This window comes from Anopheles nili, chromosome 3 (genome assembly GCF_943737925.1).
Source record: "Anopheles nili chromosome 3, idAnoNiliSN_F5_01, whole genome shotgun sequence".
NCBI lineage: Eukaryota > Metazoa > Arthropoda > Insecta > Diptera > Culicidae > Anopheles > Anopheles nili.
Genome location: NC_071292.1, coordinates 4,082,434 through 4,104,644, shown reverse-complemented (window position 1 = coordinate 4,104,644; position 22,211 = coordinate 4,082,434). Strand labels below are relative to the sequence as shown.

Sequence of the window (22,211 nt, the reverse complement as noted above, 5' to 3'; positions counted from 1 at the left end):
TTCGTTGCACTATTTGATGATTTTCCTCGATACTGTAGCAGTTGGGAATACAGTCAACGACTCTCTTCAACATGTAAAGACCGTTTGAGCGGCAGCGCCGGAGGATTTTCGGTTTCTTTTGTCATTAAATCTATAAACAAAAGGAGCAAACCGAGCTTCGTTCCTGTATGAAGATAGATGACGCTCCAAAGAGACAACCAAACAACGCTTTGCTGACGATGCACGCTCGCTCACTGCTATTATGTACGGGAATTTGCATTTACAAGATTCCCGTTCCGCTTCGCTTTCTTTGCCAGTTATTACGATTTTTATGACCGCCACTTCACCAACAGCGATCCTCTCATGCGAGGTCAGCACTTTAACTCTCCCTCCGCCAAAAAAAGAAGAAGACACAACGGATGAAACATACAACACAGCGCGAAAACTAAGAAAGCCCTTCAGCAGGAACTGACGAAATCGTGCAACTGAACCGTAACAAAAAGAAATCGTATACGCACTCCACAGTTAACACGTGACCATCAACGATAATAATGCGTTCGAACTAAGAAAACTTAAATTTAATGTAACTAAAGTAAATAAAAATAAAACGAAATTTAGGACGAACAATCTGCCCGAAACAATCAAACGCGCTGTGGAATTTTTTCTCTGACACACACACACACGCTGAAGCCTTCGCGTGTACGCATAAATGAAGCAATGTGCGTGAGTTATGCTCTCTGTCATTTTTCTTGACAGTGGGCTCATTCCGCGCATTTTGATTATTTCTTATTTTCATTTATTCGTAATACGTACGGTATTATTACTATAATACTTAATCTTAAGTATCACTACATTCTTAAGTGTTTCAAATGCTCTGCACATGGTATGTTCTAAACAATATAGTTTTCTTTCATAAAACACAGATATTGCGTCAACCGCCTCTTCGGAAACGAGTATTGACATTTACAATTGTTTATCAATGATATTTTCGTTTATAGCACGAAAAACGTGAAAAAATTTAAGCATTTTTTGCAAAAACTATCTTTAGCTACAACATACTATGATTGTGCTTATTATACATTACTGGTAATAGTAGTATAAGCGTGTATAGCAATATATTTAACAAACAAATTGTTGGTTAATTAAGAACTTTGATAAAGTTGATTTGAAGATCAATTTTTGTATGGCACTGTTCAAATCAAAGTCCGTAACAAGAGTTCAATGTTTTGATGGTCGTTTTCAAGAAAAACCAAAACCCATATTTGCGTAGGTTTGAAATTGAATAGTTTGACGTGTAAGATATTTCCATTCCTAAAGGCTCAATATCGCATTTAAAGAGAGTAGGTATTTTAGATTAGATGAAATTAACTGATTGTGGATTATATGTATATATTATTATTCTAGTAGAAGTAAAACTAAGAAGTACGTCATGGCTTTGAAAGGATTAAAGGTCGTGGAGTTTGTTGGACTTGCCCCGGGACCGTTTTGCGGAATGCTGCTTGCAGATTTTGGAGCGATCGTTACACGGATTGACATGGTAAATCCTTGGAAATATTACAAAACCTAATACACATACCCAACAAATACCTCACATAGTCTAAAATTTATATTTGTTAAGAATCCTCAAAACGTTTTGGATGTGCTTCAAGGAGGAAAACGATCTATTGCTCTAAACCTAAAGAAACCGAAAGCCATAGATGTAATTCGTTCCTTGTGTCGCCAGTCAGATGTGTTGATAGAACCTTTTAGACCAGGTGTAATGGAAAAATTTGGGCTGGGACCTACAGTTCTTCTTAAGGACAATCCACAATTGATTTACGCTCGATTGACGGGATTCGGGCAAACTGGATCTCATGCTCTTCGTGCTGGACATGACATAAATTATATCGCGGTTTCTGGAGTGCTTTCAATGCTGGGCCGAAAATCAAATAAACCAACCGCTCCAATGAATTTACTGGCTGACTTCGCTGGAGGAGGATTAATGTGTGCGTTTGGCATTCTGGCAGCAATCATAGAAAGGCACAGTTCTGGAAAGGGCCAAATCGTTGATCACGCCATGGTAGAAGGGGCGGCCTACATTGGAAGCTGGTTGTATCGCTCAAAAAATCTTCCAATTTGGGGTAAAGAACGCGGTGACAACATCCTAGATGGAGGAGCACATTTTTATGATACGTACGAGACAAAGGATGGAAAATTTCTGTCCGTTGGTGCCATAGAAAACAAATTTTATCGTCAGCTTTTGGAAGGACTGGAATTAGATCCCGATATGTCACAGTTTGAGGAAGAAGCAGACCGGCGAAAGTTATTCGAGTCCACATTCAAATCAAAAACTCGTGACGAATGGATGTGCATTTTTAACGATAAAGATGCATGCGTATTCCCTGTGCTAACACCTGATGAAGTAAAATCTTACAATCATAATCGAGAACGAAACATGTTTGTAGACCAACAACAAACCGGCACAAATGATGTGCTAGTTCCATCACCAGCACCGAAACTAAGCCGCACTCCTGCCCGAACGGGAGCGACTACAACAGAAAAAAATGGGTTTGAAATGACTGAAAAAATTTTAACTGAAATTGGCTTGGTACGCGACGAAATTATCCAACTATGTGAAGAAGGTGTTGTACTAGTTATCGAAAAACCAAAGATGTAAATGAAGATACTACTTCTTCATGCAAGTTGATAGCATATTGTTAAAATAAAGGTTATCGGATTTTTAATAAAGGTAGTTTATTCCCAGGTGTACATATTTACATTATGAAAATGTTCAGCTGTAAGCTACTTTCAATTCAATGCAACAATCAATCTTTTAAACACATATTTTCTAAACATATTTTTTTCAAACAATCCACAGTCATGTCACGTAATTTTGGATAACAAGTCAAATAATCCATTTCTATCGCCTCAGATAGCAATTTATGTATGGCTATAAGATCGAAAAACAAATGTCGCTTTCCTAAAACGTACTTATCAAATTGTTCCAAATTTTTGCCTTCATGCAGATTACATAATCTTTTATCACAGATATAAGATAAAATAGAAAAGAAATCAGTATAATCCATTCCAAAACTGGCTTTAAGCATCAGTTGACAGTGTTCGTTAAAGTTTTCCATATCTCGACAATCGTCAATCTCACGACACACATCTTTCAAGGCGTCTCGGAGATTGTTCCAAATTATAGCAACATTGCAACCGTTAAACCAATTGTGATTAACAGAAATAGCATCTTCCACATTTAGAACTTGATGGTACCAACCGGAAGGTATGAAGACTGCTTCTCCCGGTTCTTGATGGATAGAGAAAAAATTTACACCGGCATTTTTAAGTTCTTCTTCCGTCACACTAAAGGGTAGGTTTTTAAAGCTAGTTAGTAATTTTTGTTCTTCTCCTGGAGGAAGTAAGTACCACAGCTTTCGTCCAAAAATATTCACAGACCAACTATACGATCCAAATACATCTGCGTGAAACCCGGTCCACGTACCTTTTGGACCCATGTACACGAAGCGATAATCATCTATACTTTTTTCAACAAGGTATTCATTCAGCCAGTCGGATGCAAAAAGGTCAGGAGTCCGGTAAAAACTATATTCCGGTTTCTCTGAACGAAGGTGCCAGTCTTTGAGGTAGTATCGTCCGCGCTGTTCCAACGGGGATGTTTGATGATCATTCATTCCTTCCGTTTCCCAAGTATTCAAGAAATCGAACAAAGCTAGTTGGATTTTTTCGTGCGTATTATAATGCTGCTTTCCGCAATCGGCTACCGGTACTGGAACATTCAGTAGTTTCTCTTTCAGGTACGTGACGTTGAGCCTGGGTGGTACTTTTGTGCGGTCAATCCAGCGCTTGTAGCACTCCCATTCGTCTGCAACAGATTCGACTACAACTGCTCGATTGCATTGCATAAAGCGATGAAAAAAATAATCGTATGAAATGTTTTTGAAGGATACACGTTCGATTTCTTCATTATTGCTTATAGTATCACTATTGGTTGAAGTTTGAGACAGAATTTCTATTTCATCCATTCAAAGTTAACGAAAATGATCTGATATCAAAAAAATTGTGTTACGATTTCAAACAAAAGTATTGAAAACAGCACTGTGTTTTTGTTTCCGAGTGAGCCTTCTAGCATAGACTTATGTCATACATGTCAGTTGCCCAGCTGACATACGGAGCCAAATATACAACACCAAAACAATACCATTCGTGTTTCGCACTCTTTTAATAAAAAAAAGATTTAAGTATATTTTCACAAATAAATCATTCGGCTAAATCATTTAAAACAATGCAGACAAGAGTTCCTGCCCGTTTAATAGATTGGCTTCTATAGGGAAAGGATTTTGTTTATTTCCGTGAAATTTGTCTTAATATCCTGTTCAAGTTATCGATGGAGAAACAAGTTCATTCCGATGACCCAAAGGATGCATTCCAGTGCAAGATCGAAGATGGCAAGCAAAACTTTTCCAGCGAAGTACTTGGGAATGTACATTCGAAAAAACACGACCTAAGCTTGAACTTGGAAATGCCGCTGAAAGGTCCGGGTGGTTTATTCGCCGATCAAACCCCCACACCAACCCGATTGATCGGGAAATGTGAGGAAGTAGGCTTATTCGAAGACCTACAGAAGGTAAATCCGTTCGACGAAACATTTCGTAGAGCTGTAGAGTCCGGTACAAACAACGAACCATCGTTTACCACTGAGTTGTCTCGCGTTGAAACGGATGTTTCTGCTATTAGTTGTCGACTTGGTGAAGGTGAAACACTGCACACTCCGCACATATTCCCTAGTAATATCAACCGCGTTTCTCACGATGCTGTTTCCGCTATCAAGAGCAGTGTTGTTAAGCAGCGATCGAGAATAAAAACAAATAAGGTATCATCTCGCAACAAACAAAACATGGAAATGGTTTCTGCTTTTAAGTCCATAATACCAACACCCTTGAATAGTGAAAAAAGAAATTTTAGAAGGACAATTTCTACCAAACGAAAAACTCCTGCCGTGGTGGAGATTCTACCCAAACCGCCCGTTCGTGTGCCCCCGATAGTGGATGATTCGATTCCACTTGTCATCATTCCCTCCGGGTCAATGGACAAAACACTGGCATTAGACAGCATGTCTTCTTCTGTGGATTTGGCCCCTGCGCTAGTGAAAGAAAAACTAAAAGAGCATCTTATTAAGGTGCGGGACAACGGACAAGCTGCGAATAAAATCCCGGCTTTTAAAAAAAGATCAAAAAATGCAATGGAAAGTAGGGAAAATTCAAACAAAATTCCCAAAACTAACGAATTGTCGAAAATAGTTGACAATCAGGCAGATCAAAAACACGAACGTTGGAAGGCGGCTGCCAAGCGCTATCGGTAATCAGACAATAAGAATAAGATACATGTATGCTTATAAGTTATTACACGTTCTGAATCAACCTTCATTTTTTTTTATTCAGGGTGCGGATGAAGGAAAGCCAAGATCAGCTGCACAAGCGAAATATCGAGCTGGAAGATGAAAATTTACGACTTCATACAGAACTCGCGGAATTAAAGCATGTACATCGTAACTGCTCCGTTTCAAGGGAGCGAAGAAACGCCCCTGTGACGGTACAAAGTACATCCCCAGGAATTGCAAATACCGTCAGCGGAGCGCTGGAATCCATGAGTATTGAAGCACAACAACAAACCGCAGCATTGCTACTAAATTCCATCGAGCAACAGCAGCAACTGAATGCTATATCTTCGCCACAGCAGCATTTGATTACTTCGCATATCATTGACAGTCATTCGATTAACAGAATGCCAATATTTATTGTGATTGGTCCAACAGCAGGATCTGTTGGGCCGGCAGTTTCTGAATCTTCGGAATGTGCCTTAGGAAGAAGTATTCCAAATGCATGAGCCAACGGACTAAGACATTAATTGGTAAAGGTTTAACTTTCAATACATTTCTGTATCTGGAACGTGCGTAGTGCTTAGAATATGTAGTTTTGGGCATATTCAATCAATAATAAATACGCTGTATTTTTGAGTTGTCTATATAAGTTTCTTTTACTGCTAGTAAAACTTCGGAGTATTGGTTTAATAAATTGCCCAACAATAAACATCATTAAGTTAAACAATTCTTGTCTATTATTTTAAATAATGATCAGAACTAATTATCATGTAGTATAAAAAAGCGTTTTTCGCTCTCTCGAGAGCACGATATTGGCGATATTTTACATTGGTTTGGCGCAAGCGCGATAGCTTAAAATACGCTTGATCACACGTGTTTAAGTCGTCAGATTACGGAGATTTAGTTGAAGATCCGCTCTGTGGCAGTGCACACGTTTCTTGGCAAATTTAATGTTGTTCATTTAGCTCTCGGTTTTTGGCATCTTAACAGAATTTCAATTCAGATCGAATGCGATCGCTCCTGCTAAAAAAACCTAACATTCGAGTTGAAGTAGTTCGATCGAACTTTCGCTAGTTTTGGATTGCAGTTAGTTTGAATAAAGTTGCATTCGAAAGGTGAGTAAACGAGAATCTTGTGCAATTTTGCCCTTGTATATATTTATGCCGAATAGTTTATAGTTAATATATATTATTTTGCTCATACGGCAATGCCGTCACATTCAATAAAAACGATTTAACTTCCTTTGAAGATGGATCAGCCTGGACGTTTCGTTTACATATTTCTGACTTTGTTCAGCTAATCTTGCCATGGCTATCAACAATAGAAGTTTTGTTTGTAACCTGTTGCAAATACCTTAACGTTCGATACGCGATCACTTGTAAGATGTAAACAGTTCCCGTTTCCTCATCACCATGCTCCCGGTTCACGTTTTTCAATGTATTTTCTGTGTGCATGATGGTCAATTTCGATCATCACACCGACCTATGGAGAGTGTCCGGTGCATGCCAAAGCCCTGGAGTCGAAGGCCATGTACTGGATTTGTGCGCAACATCCGGTAAACAATGATCAAGTTTAATGATGTGTTTATATTCGCTGTATTCAACATTCGACGATGGCGTGCGCGTTCTTGCAGACAGTAATGGAGGGTAAATTTGGCGAACAATACATACATACATACATTAGAAAATATTACGAAAGTAGATGAGAGAACGCGATGATGTTTTAAAATATTTTTGTAAAAATGGAAGATTCCTACTTGATACCGTTGAACGTATACCTAATGAGTAAAATACTAATTTCTCCTCACCATGCCGCAAGAGAACCTTGAACCAATTTGTTCCGTCGTAAACGCTTCGAAGGTGTCACGTAACAAGAATTATGGGTTCAGTCAACGCTATCCGTGTTTGTGAATGATGGGAAGGAATAAAGGATTGGTCACATTGTAGGAGGTGAATAATCACGCAAACAGTGTGGGAGGTAATATTCCATGTTTGCATTTCACTTTATTACTAGTGTTATCACTAGTGTTGTTAGCAATAGCCAAAGAAAGATGTTACAGCTCTCATTGCATTTGAGCTTCTCGTCCTCTTCTGATCGCCTGTTTTGTAAAAGTGTGAAAAAGCACCCTCTTAAATGGCACCATGCGTCCCCATTCACGTTGCTTCCCAGCAAACGAAACATATACGTAGCATGGCTGAGGACGATAGTCTTTCCCTTCACTTTTCTCCTCTAACCTCTCATCGAATGATTATTTATAGTACATTCTACGCCTTCAGGGCTCAGCAGCACCGCTAGCATTGATTGATGAGATCCAAATGGCCGGAAAATCGGCATGGACCTCTGGCGAAAAGTCACGCACAGCTGTAGAACGGTTTGCGAAGCACGAAATGAGGTGAAAATTTGACATAATCAAGCTGTTGTGGAACTAGCTAGTTTCGTACTCGTTAGAAAACTTTCATTAAGAAGTAATCGCATTATGCATGGCTTGGAAAAAGTACTTTTTTTGTAATGTTTAATTATGTTTGATATACCATATTTATCTAGAAATTAATGTTTTTTCCAATCTCTTATACAGATCTTTCAAATCGGCTGTACTATGACTGTGGAGCGCGTAGATACTTTCTACGACTTGGATAGTATCTACAGTACCATCGAACGGATGTTGATGCTCATTCGACAGCTTTCTGGAGTGTCTCGGTTAGGCGAAAATGGTCGTTCACTGTCTTTCGAACTCCAGAGCATAAATGCTATCGACGAACGCAAACAATTGATCGAAGAGCTCCGTTCATTGGTACAGTATCTGTTCACACAGTTTCGGAAGATATATCTGGTCAATAAGGACTTGTACGCACAGCTCAACAAACGAGGTGGTCGCGTGTTTGAGCTGGATAAGCAAATCGAAGCACAAGGTGATAGCATCTGTCTGTACTTTCTGGCAGATGCGATGAAATATGAGCCAGCTCTGTTAGCTATGCAACGTGTGCTCGATCGTACAATGCGCGAAATTCGCATTTTTAGAAACCAGCGCAACCAACACAAGCTCGAATTGTGTATTGGGCACATCCGAAGTGAAAACTATAATAAAGTGTACGATGAGTACTGTTCGTTCGAATGCGCCCTGCAACAGCTTCCAATAATTATCGAAGCAGTATTCGATAGAGATATGAAAAATCTTTTACAAATTTTACTGTTTCTCAACGGATACCGGAAACTCAACAAGGCAAACTCCTCAGAAACATTTGCCAGTGGTTGTGAGATCTTGGTGCAGAATATGAAACAAGCAAGCGAACTTTTAGAGCATCCATTGTGTTTACTATTGTATGGTTTCGTGGTTGATGCGCTTCAGGAACGTCCAGAGATGTCACTTGATACAAAGCTGAAAGACGTCTTCCACGAGCGACTGGAGGGCGTTCGTTCGGATCTGATTGATTGTATTCAACGTACGGTTCGACTTATTCAACATAGCCCGCAGGTAACGATTCCCCTGGCGAGACTGTTTCATTACCTAGCTGAAGAAATTTTGATTGAGCTGCTGAAACGAGCCTACGAAGGCAATGTTCGAAACCTGCGAAACATTCTGGATTTCGTCTCGCATTTGTCACACATTGACTACGACATTACAAGTTATCGTGTATTGTACGCACAGATGGAGCATTACGATCATCTTTCCAAACCGGAAATCTTTCAGCTTGCCTATCGTATTAAGCAAACAATGCTAGAGGCAGGTTTCCCTATGGCCGGTCTTCGTGGAGAGCTGGAACGCCTGAAAGTTAGTCTACCCACGGTCGTCATAGCAATTATGTGGCACTCGGTTAATATCTCGCGGTATGATTCCCGAATTCTTCTCAAGTTCAGCGCTATCGGAAAGAACGTAGGGTTCTCGCGCTATATCGCCGATAAGAATCGAGTCGAGTTCGAACCATTAGAGGAAGGTACCTGTTTTCGTATTCGAGCGATCGCCAGTAACGGATATCTTGGAGAGAGTGGAACAGGCCTGCCGATTCTAGCACCCAAATCCGAGAGCCTTTCCAATGCAAAGTTTCGTTGGCTGCTAATTCCCGTCGAAGGCTGCGAGTACTTCCGAGTGCAAAACTACGCCAGCGGAGCTGTACTTTATTCGCAAATACCATGCGATGAGTCGGAATATGATTTCTACAACAAACAGGAGGTACTACAGTTGATCGGTAGCGAACGTGCGCTCACAGCTCAAAACAGCAACTGGAAAATCGTTGAGCATTCACGAGGATCTCGCGGCAGTAGTAACAGTAGCAGCGGCGGAGGTAGTGGTGTTGGCGAAGCGGAGTGCTGCATTCTATAGGATATTTCTGGTGCATTTTACAGCAACCGATCCATATGTTTGGCCATAAGCCGGCTAATGACACAAACGGCCACAGCGTAAGTGCTAATGGTACCGCACACTGTGTAGTGCAGAAACCAGACGCAGCTGTGCAAACATAGTGCGATTGCGTGCACGAGTCACGAGAAGGAACTTTGCTTGTTCGCAAAATGCGATTGTTATTTTTACTCGGCTGCCGAACCCTTCGCTGAGGTCCACTTGCAACAACATCAAGTACAACCAGCTTCGGTTTACCGGCTTATTCCAAGCGCAAGTGAATAAGAATCATAAATAACACATCCCATTAATGGCGATACAGCGGCGATCCATAGCATCGTTTGTTTTGATTATACTACCATAATCGAGGCCGGGCGTGAATGAATCAGCACCGTATGGTCGAATGGCTACGCTGTTTTCCCTTCGGGATGCTTCTATGCTCAATGGTGCAAACCTCCGCACGTTGCGGCTCTTATTGTAACGACGATGACGACGGAGTGTATGACGACGCCATTGGAACATTTTTGGGGGCGAGCAGCGCTATATTTTCGGTATGACGAAATGTGGAACCATCCATCACAAGCACAGATGGGCGGGTTGGAAAATCTACAAATATTGTTTACATAGTCCGACTGTGTTTTGCTGCTGCATAGTCCCCCTGAATGCTGTAGACAATGACGATGCTCCCGTATTGTCCGTTACTCATCGCTACTACACAGACTGTTTGGCAAGCGTGCCGTTATTATTATCATATACGTAATATTGTAGGCGAAAATAAGTAAGGAATTCACGTAAGGAGAAAGAAAATAAGGAATATTTCGATATGATAGCAAATAAACTTACGAATAAAACTTTTACATCTCATGTGTAATGCAAGCCTGTTATTTACAATTTATTACGGACAAAAAACCACCATGTGTTTTCATTAAAAACAAAATCCACCATGCGTCTCCATTACCACACGTGTTATAGAACAGGATGGTTACGGCCTTGTGGATACTCAATTTTCTCTTACAATCATTACAGACAAAAACACCATGCTCCTGAATTAGCGCACACAATTTAGAACAGGATGATTACGTCCTTAGAGATATTCAATTTGCCCATACATTCACTACGTACAAAAACCACCATGCGCCTCCATTAAAACAAAAACCACCATGCGCCTCCATTAACGCACGCATTTTAGAACAGGATGATTACGTCCTTGGAGAAATGCAATTTGTACATATATTCATTACGGATAAAAACCACCATGCACCTCCACTAAAACAAAAACCACCATGCGCCTCCATAAATGTACGCATTTTAGAACAGGATTGTTACGGTCTTTGAGATATTCAATTTGGCCTTTCATGCATTGCAGAAAAAAACCACCTTGCACCTACATTAGCGCACACATTTTAGAACAAGATAGTTACGTTCTTTTGGATATTCAATTTGCCCATACATTCATTACAGATAAAAACGACCATGCGCCTCCATCAAAAACGAAAACTACCATGCGTCTCCATTAAAAACCATCCTATGCCTCCGTTAACGTACGCAATTTAGAACAGGATAGTTACTTTAATGAAAAATAGATGGCACTAGAATCTGCACAGCTTTCTTTAGGAAGCTTTGCTTGCGGACGTGTGTGTGTGTGTTTATGATTTTGTTTTTCTTCCCTCCACCTGTGCGAGCTATCCGGGATGCAATACCGAGCAATGCTATGTGAGGGGCTATATCCCGTATGGATTCAACGCCCCTTTCTTAACGGGTGGAAGTACAGTTTGAATAAACAAAAACGAAGCGTAAACATGCACGTAGTTTATGCCAATCATCGGACGAATTTACTTGTACACGCATCGATTAAAAGTGATTTATAATCACTTATTGTAGATCATTCGTCTTTGGCGCAATATCGTATTCGCAGAAGTTGGCTAAGGATGCAGCATTTATTTCAACCGACCCTCCTTACCAACTTAAATATCCATCGGGATTTATCGAATATCCAACGGGATCATGCAAAAGTAATCTGATATTTGGAAAAGAAGTAAAAATCTACCACGCAACTTTGTTATCGTCAACTATTCGTCAGCAACATGGAATTGTATGATTTGCTTGTCAACATGTTTTTTTCTTATAGAGACGATATCACAAGATCACTGCAATAATAGTGACATGCATATATGCTCTCAAATGCAACTGAGAACTTCGTTACCTTTTTTAGGTGTCACATCAAAACAAAGTCAGTTTTCGGCATTAAAAGCCTTTTAAAAAAGGCATTAATTCCGGCAAGGATGTACAATACTGAACACAAGCTCTTTTAGACAGCTATTTCTCCTTGAAATAGGCTTGCTGCTTTCGCTCTCCCGCTCTTTGGCCTTATAGCAATCTCTCTTCGTTTCTCTTATTTTCCCTACTCGTTTCACATTCCACATTGGTTTTGTCTCGTTATATGTTGCTGACTACTCTATTTTCTAACGTGTTCTGCAACATAATCACTTGAAACATTCACCTATGCGAAAATATTGATGACATACTTTGAATAATGTTTGAAAGAACATAACGTGCAAAAAATGATTACGGATTTAAAATGTGTCCCAAATGGTAATTTTCTAAATCATAGAATGAGAATGCAACGTCTTTTCTAGCCGCAATCATATTTTGAGAGAGGCGCACAATCTCGAACACCTTATGTGTATATGTGAGGGACATTGTATTGCGAAAACAGAGCAACATGCGATGGTCAGCAGCCGTTCCGGATGGCATCAAGCTGTCAGATCAAATCATACACTCGGTCAGTTCAGAGAGAAGAAACCCCTTACGTTGTGGGTGCTGTTCTTGTTACCCAACGGCAGCCGTCTTTTACCGATAGGTCAGAAGAAAAAACGCCCCTTTCGATGCAGGTGGTGCACCATGATTTACGTTGGATAGTTTCCCAGCTAAGTTTCGATAGAACGAGCTTCATTTGCAAGTTAAACGTACTGGCTCCGTGCGGTGGTTAAACGGTGGAAATCGATATAAGTGCAAAATTTTGTGGCGTTCTTGAACGGAAGAGCGCGACACATTATGGGAGATAGTCAGAGTTGGTGGTAGTGAAACGTACAGGGCAAGTGTTCTTCAGTCTGTTTTTAGGTCCAACCGAGCACGATGAAGTGATGTATATTTTTAGCAACCCTCTCAAATACAGTGAAGATGAAAAAAACATTCATTCGGTTCTATAAAGTATCATCATTGCCATCTTCATTCCCATAGGACTAGTCCTTCTCTCCTTATCGTCTGGTCAATGTGCTTCGCTCGGTTTGCCCTTCACAGGAGCCTCCGTGGATTTTGACAGTTGACAGTTTTGTTGGCGAGGGAACAGAGTGAAAGGAAGAAGGAAGGAAGTACGGAACCGGTGACAGAGGCTCAAGCGGCTCCGAAGTCTTGTAGCCTTGCCATGGAAATTCGTGCCGTGGAAAACTGTCAATGTCGCATTGCGGATAAGCGACGGTCTGCACGAGCCTAGCAGTTGGCAGAATACTGTGTATTTCGCGAATTTTGGTGCAGCATAGGTTTTGTAAAAGGCATTCAGGACCACCGTTCGAACTCAGAATTCCGTTAGAGGAACCCATAATTGTGTAAAACAAATGCGCTCTATAGAGAGGTCCAAAAAACATCAGTGCGTTCTTAAGAGAGTGTTTAAAAGTAAATTTTGCGCAATGAAGAAAAAGAAGTTGTTCCATTTCCTGCTTTAGTTTATATAAGTGTTTGCTTTTAACATATCGATTGCAGAGCTTTAATAATGGAAAAGTGAAGTCACAGCGTGTGTACTGTATCTAAATACTGTGGTTGATTATTAAACAAGCAAACAAATCCAAAACGTCCATAGAAACTCGTGCAACAGTGTTAAGTTTAAAACATTTATTTTTCCGCTGCACTGAAATTGAAATTCACTGGCAGCTGCTGTGACGATAAAGAGAAAAAGCCGATACAAAAGTTGGCAGTCGAAGCAGCTTGCAGTATTGGCGTCTAAAATCAATAAATGGTCTACCAGACCAGGCCAGGCACACTGCGGCATTATCGGTAATCGGTGGCACGTCAGTTGGCAGGCAATGTACGACTAAAGTGGACCGCTTGGATCTAGCCCAGCCCTCAATGTCGCCGCTACCAGCGTTAGCGTCAATAGTATCGTGCCCTCGACGCCTAAGGAATCGCGGAAAAACGGATTCTTCGTAACCTTTTCTTGTGCGCTTCCTACGTTTCTAGCGCACTACTCCTTTTAGCTCTTTTTCTCTCTGTATCTAATACTCAAACATACATACATACGAACACATACCAGCATATTCTCTTTCTCCCAAACACTCTCTTTGTGATTTTCACACACTGTTGCATTTCCTCGTCATCGATTCTACCGCGCACTGCAGTCCACTGTTCGTCATATGGTCTATGGTGTGTTGGAGCATCTTCGGGAACCACCGGTCTCCCAGGATACGCCGCCAAATACTCCAAGAGATTAGCTGAAGCATCGAATTCTATCGCTCCAGTACGTCTATATTGGAACCCGTTGTTATTAGGATAGACGATTTTTTAATCAAAACATCATAGAGATGGATCGGAAACAGTGGGTTTTAATTCCCCTAGGTAAATATTTCTATTTAGATAACAGAAAAAGGGACAACATACACCTTACTTAACGTGTCAACAAGTTTACATCCATGCTAGCGTATGGAGCGACAACAAATATACATATTTGAACATTTTAGCAAAAACACACCATTTATACAAAACGCTCCAAACGAAATGTTCTACAATATGACGATATTACGCTTATATAATAGGACAGCAAAAGCATTAAAATGTTCTAAACGCCAATTTCAATCCGCCATCAGGCGTTAATACTCATTCAAAAGTGTTGCTAATCGTTTTAGTTTTAATCGAGAGAAAAATGTCGTTTAGTTTCGACCAAATGAAAATTACCTCAGCATTCTTCTATTAATTGCTTTTAAGTAACGTTAATCGGTTTATTATTCTGTTTTCTTTTCTTCCGTAAGTGATTCTGATTTCGTCCGTTTGCTTTTGTTCCGCGGACAATTGTTTTCCATGTAAGTTATAATTTCGAATAACGATGCTTTCGATTGCTTATCATTTCCGACTTCGATTGCGCATTGTGTTTGCTTGACGTTATGTTAGTTCTGTATTAACTGTTTGTTAACTGATGTTTACGTTAAATTAAAAACATGTTTTGCCGCCTCTTACAAGTGATGGTTGCGATAATCGTCATTGTTTTTCTGTTGTCAATTAATCAAGTTTATACTCGATTTCAGATGAAATCTATCGCTGTTTGGTGTTTAATGTTCCTCCACTTAAACTGTATAACACACAAGGAAACCCTAGTAAATGCTTATGTGTTCCTTGACGAAAAGCCAAACCTTGAAACGGTCCAGTTACGCATGCATTAATCACTCCCGGAAGCGAGTCTACCGATAAATGCTTCTAATTTACTAGAAATATTTGAAAAAAACAATTCACCACACTTACTGCTTGATCATAACCGTTTGGCATCCAGCATTAAACCAATAACAACAAACGAATGTATTTTTCCCTTCTTCCTTCCAAAACGCATGCTACGCCCGTGCATTCATGTGAAAACAAAAAAAAATAACGCCATCCGATCCGCGTATGGAAATTGACTGCTTCGTCATATAACTGGAATCGTAAAAATATTACTCGATCCAATCATCTCTCGTTCTGCAATGTTATCATGTGCAATCGTACAGCGCTGATAGGAGTGTTTTGGTTTTGGATTCCGCAGGTTTCCGCTGAATGTCAAAGTAAGCACAAATCAGAAATGTGTCTTCGATACTATGTATAATAACCCATTTGCTGCTTTTAAATTGTCAAAAAGTATAATTTTAAAGTTTTTTTTTCAATTTAACGAGATTTGATCTGACAATGACTTAAGTTTATTGATTTTTATTTTTTATCAACCCCACAGCAGAAGTGCTAAACATGACATGCATTGCAACAAGCGTTACAATCTTGAATCAATTATTATCAACAGTTATTAAATTAGATAATATCAATCCAATAACTAATTCAATAACTTTTTCCTGTTGAAGGCCTCCTACTTCAAATCCAAAATTTCAATTGTAAAGAAGATCAATATTGATTTTGAAGCCACCTTACCCACATCACGTACTAGTGTGTTTCGTTTTTATTCCTATGATGGATTGGATTGCCAGCATTGCGCATCAGGCTTATCCAATTTTTGCTTGAAGCTTATCCCCTTTCGGGAGCATCCATAATTCAATTTTCCCCTGGTACTCTCTCCGGTGTTCATTCTGCCTCGTTGCCAGTCCGTCTGTCCACCATTCGGAACGATCGGCACTCGTTAATCGTTTATTTATCGCATCGAATTTTGTTTATGAAACGCCTTTCCCTCGGTTTTCTATTTTCTTCCCAGCCGTCTTTTCTCGTTTGTAACGTACCTAAAAGCAACCAATATCTTCTTTGGCAACGCCGAGGGGTTTGCTTTTCCTGGGGCCGTTGTTTGTAATCAATCTTCGAACGGTCGTGATCGATGCAAACGATGGATACCGCCAACAACCTCAATATTAAAACAAAACACATTCACTGGGCCCAACGAATGAAAATGGAAATAATCTGGCTCGGAATGATTCGGAAGTGATCATCATCGAAGAGATGTTACCATAAGATGCTTCCTCCTGCCGGACACTTGAAAAGAGTTGTAATTTGAAACACATCGGTATTCACCTCGATTTGAATATAACCACGACCACGTTTCAAGTGGTTGTTTCAAGAGAACCTAGAAATTCAAGTGGCTTTGGATTTCTTTTGTGTTGAGTGAGTTATTTTCCAGTGCATAAAGTCTAAAATAGCTTCAACACATTACTCGTCACTCGCTGAAAATCGTAATTAGATCAAAGATATATTGTTTAAAAAATAACGTTCTTAAAAAAAGGATCTGTTCCGAAATCGATATTGAAACAATGCAGATTATGATGATGCGGCCAATGGTTATCAATGTAATAAAGCTAATAGCAATTGGTTCACCTTGTAGTTGTTTCTTATGCACTCATCCTAGCTATGGGTTACTTTGTCCGTTTCTACTGTTCCAAGTCATTTGTTATTTGTTGTTTAAGTTATTGTACAATAGTATTTGAAAGTACGATTGTTTTGTGACAATATTTAAGTTATTTACGTTACTACCGAGCAAGATAGTCTATGTTGAAGGCATTTCTTATACAGATCCATTATCTAATGACTTGTTTTCTTAACAACCCATTCAAGCACGTTCCATCTATTGCTACGAGTGCGACAGCTGGACGGACGCTCGATGCAAGGACCCTTTCAACTATACAGCCCTACCACGAGATCAGCCTCCACTGATGACCTGTAATGGATGCTGCGTCAAGATGGTGCGCCACTCGAGAACACGTAAGTAGGAACGTTTGGTTCGGGTCGGCAACGGGTCAAACCATCTTTGGAATTCGAGATATGTTTTGAATCTTCATTATGATAGCTCATGAATGTTTTTCCTTCCATTTTTTTTGTTTGCAAATATATTGTGTTATCAAATCAGCAAACCTTTTTTACACTATCAGCAGTACTAACATTTCCCATTTATTCTTCTGTTGTATATAATAAATCTGTAGGTTTTGCATTTAGTATTTGCTGATTCATTAAGTTATTATTTAAAATGATGTTTGCTGGAAGATTCTCAGCATAAACATTTAATTCCCGATTCATTTTACCATTATTTATCCTGCTTATTTGTTTTTAGTTGAAGCAAGTGCACCAATTTGGTACAAAATTATTGTTATCATATTGGCATATAGAGCTTTCTAGATTGTATGGGATAAATATACATTATATGATCTGAATCAATTATAAGAGCATTTTTAATTTTAATTTACTAGATAGATATAATTATACAAAACATATTTTCAAACACAGATATTAATACAAGTATTTTCTCTTTTTTCTCTTTTCCACTTTCTCTTCTCTTGTCTCTGTTTTGTCATATTTTCAAACCCCTTTTATCTCTATTGTCTCTTTTTAAAACTCTAATCTTTTTTCGTTACGTTATAAACTATTTCGCACATTTCAACATTTATGTTACTGTTTTCTTTTTATACCTTACTTGGTTGTGTATGATACACCTTTTTCTATTACGCTCATCACCGAAAAATGGCTTATATACAATTTACTACTGTCAATCAACTACGCTACGCAAACGCCACTGCAAAATGCAAATATATCCCGCATATATTTCCCTTGAATGTGAATCGACCAAACACATATCTCGAAAACACAATTACACAAAACTAATCAACTGAATTACAAAAAATTAACTCCAAATACACAACGTACCATACCTCTTGCCGTCCACCAATGTCCGGATCGTCTGAAACTGTATTTTCAATCTATACACGTACATATTTTCTCCTTTCTAACCAACACCATTCTTGCACGTTCTGTGAATGTGTGTCCTGAACTCCTACCTTTTGATGCCTCTCTCGGTGAATTCTTCACTTTTCACCTGGTCTTTTCAATCAACAATTCCGTGTTTCCACTATGGCGTCCTGTTGACACACGGTGCCCTTGACGCTGTTTACGATGTTCTTCGCAACCGATCTTCTGCTGAACCAACCACGTGCTGGACCGGAAACATATTCGGAATGGATATCTTTTGGTGCTTTGTCGTTGGGACGGCACTCGCCCATCGGGCTTCCCGAAACTACTAACATACAAATAACCAACAAACGTCGCATCGCGCTCTCACGTGTCGTTCTGCAAAACTAACTTCGAATCTTTCTCCCTGCGTGGCGCACATGGATTGTGCAGCGTACGAGGTCGTGAGACGGATGTGCACGTCGCAGTTGCAGATTAATCTGTTCATGGTAGATCATGTGTGTATGATGGAAAGTTCTGGCAATGGCCATATGTGTTTCTGTGAAGAAGATATGTGTAACTCTAGTCCATCCAGCTTGCTCACTGCAAAGCACCACCGGCTCACTCTACACGCGTGCATCGGTAGCGTGCTAGCCATTTATTTGCTACAGTTCATACAGAGGGTCCTTCGGTAAACTGGTAGCCCATTAAGCAAAAAGATCACAAACTAACCAAGAGTATCTGCCACTCGTTCATTGAGGTCATTGATCCCATAAGTCCCACTAATGAATCCTTGCAGTTTCCAGTTCCAATACAATATAACTACCCGTTCCGATATCAGAAGTGTTTCTTTTCCTAATTATTCCGACTTCCTAAGTTCTTGGCCTCGAACGATGGTAGATAGCTTTTGCCTAATGGCGCTTATAGTTATTGGACCATGTGAAGGACTTTTTTTCCTTTGTATTTTATCCCGCTTTTCCACTACGCTCGCATCTTAAATTCTTACGTTCCTACCGATCAGTTCGATCAAACCATTGTCAAAAAGTAATGTCATTCAACAAGCATTTGAACGCATAGGGGTAAATATTCCGCCTTGTACGCATCCGATTATAAAGAACCAATCGAACTAAAAGATAAATATTGTAGGGCAACGCTCTAATGACGCCTAAAGGACACACACCCGGTCCTTGGTATGCACTACCTGCTCTCCTATCGCAACCTTCTAAGACGAGGGTTTCGCAATGATAAAAGGCGCTGTTTTGCGAAAAAAAGGATGAAGGACGACGGGTAGAGTAGAAACGCTCGATGGTTTGAATATTTATTACAATTTTTCAACCGAATTGAGTTAATGTGGGTTCATCATGGCTCCCAGGCACTCTTTTATTGGCACGTGCTCAATTGCAGTAGAAGTCTTACTTAGTTAAACTTCTCTTCCTCTATTTCCTTCAAACCAATTCCACCATTTCATGTCCTTTTTTTATGATTTTCACATACAACTGTTCGAGGTAATGTTCTTTTCACTAGAGTAGATGCCAATGACTAAAGATTGGTTGAGCAGAATGATGTTATTTCATTTCACAATTTTGTTCAGAGTTTAGAGCTATATTTGTTCCTTTTAAGGCCATAATTATTCCAATTGAATTGTAAGCGTAGTCATTTGGTCTTAACACTTTTCACTTGATTTGGTTGTAGTAGTGTTAGTTTTTTTTCTTAGTAATTTGACATTATTTGCTTATTCATCCCCATTCGATTATATCATTTTTGTCCTACGAGCAAAAGTAAAAGTAACGATAGTTACCAATCAAGCATAAACTTCTTTCTTTATCAGAAGAAAAAAAAATCTTTTGAACCATTCAATATAACATCTGTTTACCATGTGTTTAACAGACATTAAAATTGTTAAACGTGTTGGTAAACTTAATTCAAAAGCCTTAAATTTATTTGCTTGAAGTTTGTTTTAAAAAGTTTTCACACTATCGACGTTAATTATATTAATTTCAAATTGTGCAGTCAAAACATGGACGTTACAGATTTAATCCTAGCATATGCAATGCACGAACGTCTTCTACCCATTTAAATACATTCTTTGAAGGACTTGATATTGAAGCTACGCAACATTGCATACGAAATACTTCTACGAGAAATTAAAATAAACCTATAAAAACTGGCAAAGCCAAAATTATATCACAATCTTTACACCAAGATTAAACAGTAGCAATGATATTAAATTTTATACGAATAAAACGAATTTCAACACCTGCTACTGATATTTCTTGCGCACTTGACCAAATAGAATAATATTATCACCCTTCAAAAAACCCTTGCGAAAAATGTAATAATGGAGCATTTTTCTCCGATGAAAACCAAACAAACGTTTTTGACTAGTAGCTAGGACAAAAATTAGTAGCACTATGAGCAGTCTTGAATCCATAACATGTATCTACAGTCTTTGGTATACATTGATTTTCTCCCACTTGTTTCCAGCTTTACTAAAACATTCTTCTAAATTGCTACTTTTTTTCTAGCGGCTTTAATCGAGACAATATTCAAGAAACAGATTCCTTGCATCACATATTCTAAACTAGCGCCAAAACGAAAGAGTGTAGAAATATAATTACTTTGTTTTTTTTTCTGGGCAAAAGAGTTGTGTGCACCTATGTGTACCAAATGAAATGGTTTTCCTGTTACATAAATTAAAAGCGTATCTTGTGTGAATATCATAAAACAAAAACCATGACTTTACAACGCTCGTGGCAATTTCAAATGTATCTAAAATGATCCTTCAAATTTTATTATGTTGACATTATTCGCATTTCCTCTTCTTTAATTTTTGTTGTAGAAGCATGACAGGAATTGAAAGCTTTACCAATTAACGGCACTACTTTCTAACGTTCACTGATATCTTTCATACTTTCTCACAATGTATTAAAGTATTAAGCTATAATATTTTCTGATCTTTATACTAAATGCTAGTTATAGACAATGTTTAATTTTGATTGAGTTTGTCGTTCCTATTTACATATGTAAATTTCGAAACAGTTGGATTGATTATTTTTACTTTTTGCAATTCATTGGTTTGTTACAACTAACCCCTCACATGAATTCGAACAGAAAAACAATTTCTAATTTGTTTCATCCCTACTTGACTTATTTTGCCTTATTTTTGCTAAGGGAGTTACAACCCTAATAGAATTATAAACATTTTTCTGCATTCCGACTCCTCGATCGCTCGTCCCTCATGTTGACGAGTTTGCCTAATATAGCCCATTTAATCTACATTTTTAAATACCTAGATTTTAAACCTCCTAGATAGCGCATCCATTATTGCAATTTTTCTATGCTCCACACCTGCTGTATTCTGAAGTGCTACCTTAGATACAACTAATTCGTTTTGGCACATGTAGGCAGTAATTGATATGAAAGCACAGCAATAGTTTTGGAGCGCAAGCCAGCTGCCAATACCGATGCGAATAAACATATTACTGAACCGATGCCGAATCGGAACTGTTCAAATAGAACACGCTAAATCCAGCATAGATAGTTACAAATTTATATACATAACAATTTGTATACATGTACACTCTCACGAAACAAACTAGAAAACTGGGCCACACACCGACTTGGAAAAAACAATCGGGAATGAAACAAGCAGTATCAAAACAGCAAACGCAATAGATAAGTGAAGGTGTGATTCTGTATATACCAACTTCATCTTGTAAACTACGCCGTTTTAAATATTCATTTCTATTTTTATATAGAGCAATAATTAATCGACGCCGAATGCCTTTGTCATACAGTTTGGTTCGATGCTTTTTTGTTTGAGTTTAGCTTTAGTCTCGCAGTTCACTGCATAAAAATTAAAAAATCATCATGCAAACAAACAAACCAATCCCAAAGTAAACGATGCACTGAATACGAGTAAAGTAGATGCAATCTAAGTAAAAATTTCATTGCGTTCTGTTTCAAACCCCGTTTAGTTATTTTAAATCCTTGTCATACAAATGTATACTTTAATCTCAATCAATATTTAATAGATAACGTAACTTCGAACATGTACGTCGATCAGATACGATGCATCAGCATTTTCATTTGATTTGCTTATGTTTCACGAGTTTCATGCAGTGATTCAAAACTTAA

At 38.9% G+C, this 22,211-nt stretch overlaps 5 protein-coding genes across 5 annotated transcripts; 4 read left to right on the top strand and 1 right to left on the bottom strand.

The window, feature by feature from the left end:
- The first annotated feature begins 1,408 nt into the window (after positions 1–1,408).
- LOC128725406 (alpha-methylacyl-CoA racemase) lies at positions 1,409–2,716 on the top strand. The gene is made up of 2 exons (XM_053819148.1): positions 1,409–1,516; positions 1,598–2,716. Exons 1-2 carry the CDS (start codon positions 1,409–1,411, stop codon positions 2,633–2,635), a joined length of 1,146 nt encoding a protein of 381 aa, XP_053675123.1. The 3' UTR covers positions 2,636–2,716.
- A 67-nt stretch (positions 2,717–2,783) lies between these two features.
- LOC128727803 (2-oxoglutarate and iron-dependent oxygenase JMJD4 homolog) lies at positions 2,784–4,004 on the bottom strand. Its single transcript, XM_053821748.1, has one exon. The coding sequence runs from the start codon at positions 4,002–4,004 to the stop codon at positions 2,784–2,786; it is 1,221 nt and encodes a 406-aa protein (XP_053677723.1).
- Positions 4,005–4,366: 362 nt separating this feature from the next.
- LOC128725905 (cyclic AMP-dependent transcription factor ATF-7) lies at positions 4,367–6,044 on the top strand. The gene is made up of 2 exons (XM_053819679.1): positions 4,367–5,337; positions 5,421–6,044. Exons 1-2 carry the CDS (start codon positions 4,367–4,369, stop codon positions 5,863–5,865), a joined length of 1,416 nt encoding a protein of 471 aa, XP_053675654.1. The 3' UTR covers positions 5,866–6,044.
- Positions 6,045–7,955: 1,911 nt separating this feature from the next.
- LOC128727802 (uncharacterized) lies at positions 7,956–9,677 on the top strand. Its single transcript, XM_053821747.1, has one exon. The coding sequence runs from the start codon at positions 7,956–7,958 to the stop codon at positions 9,675–9,677; it is 1,722 nt and encodes a 573-aa protein (XP_053677722.1).
- Positions 9,678–14,266: 4,589 nt separating this feature from the next.
- LOC128725332 (protein quiver) lies at positions 14,267–18,769 on the top strand. Its single transcript, XM_053819064.1, has 4 exons — positions 14,267–14,300; positions 15,437–15,490; positions 16,971–17,117; positions 18,528–18,769. The coding sequence occupies exons 1-4, from the start codon at positions 14,267–14,269 to the stop codon at positions 18,767–18,769; spliced, it is 477 nt and encodes a 158-aa protein (XP_053675039.1).
- The last annotated feature ends 3,442 nt before the right edge of the window (positions 18,770–22,211 follow it).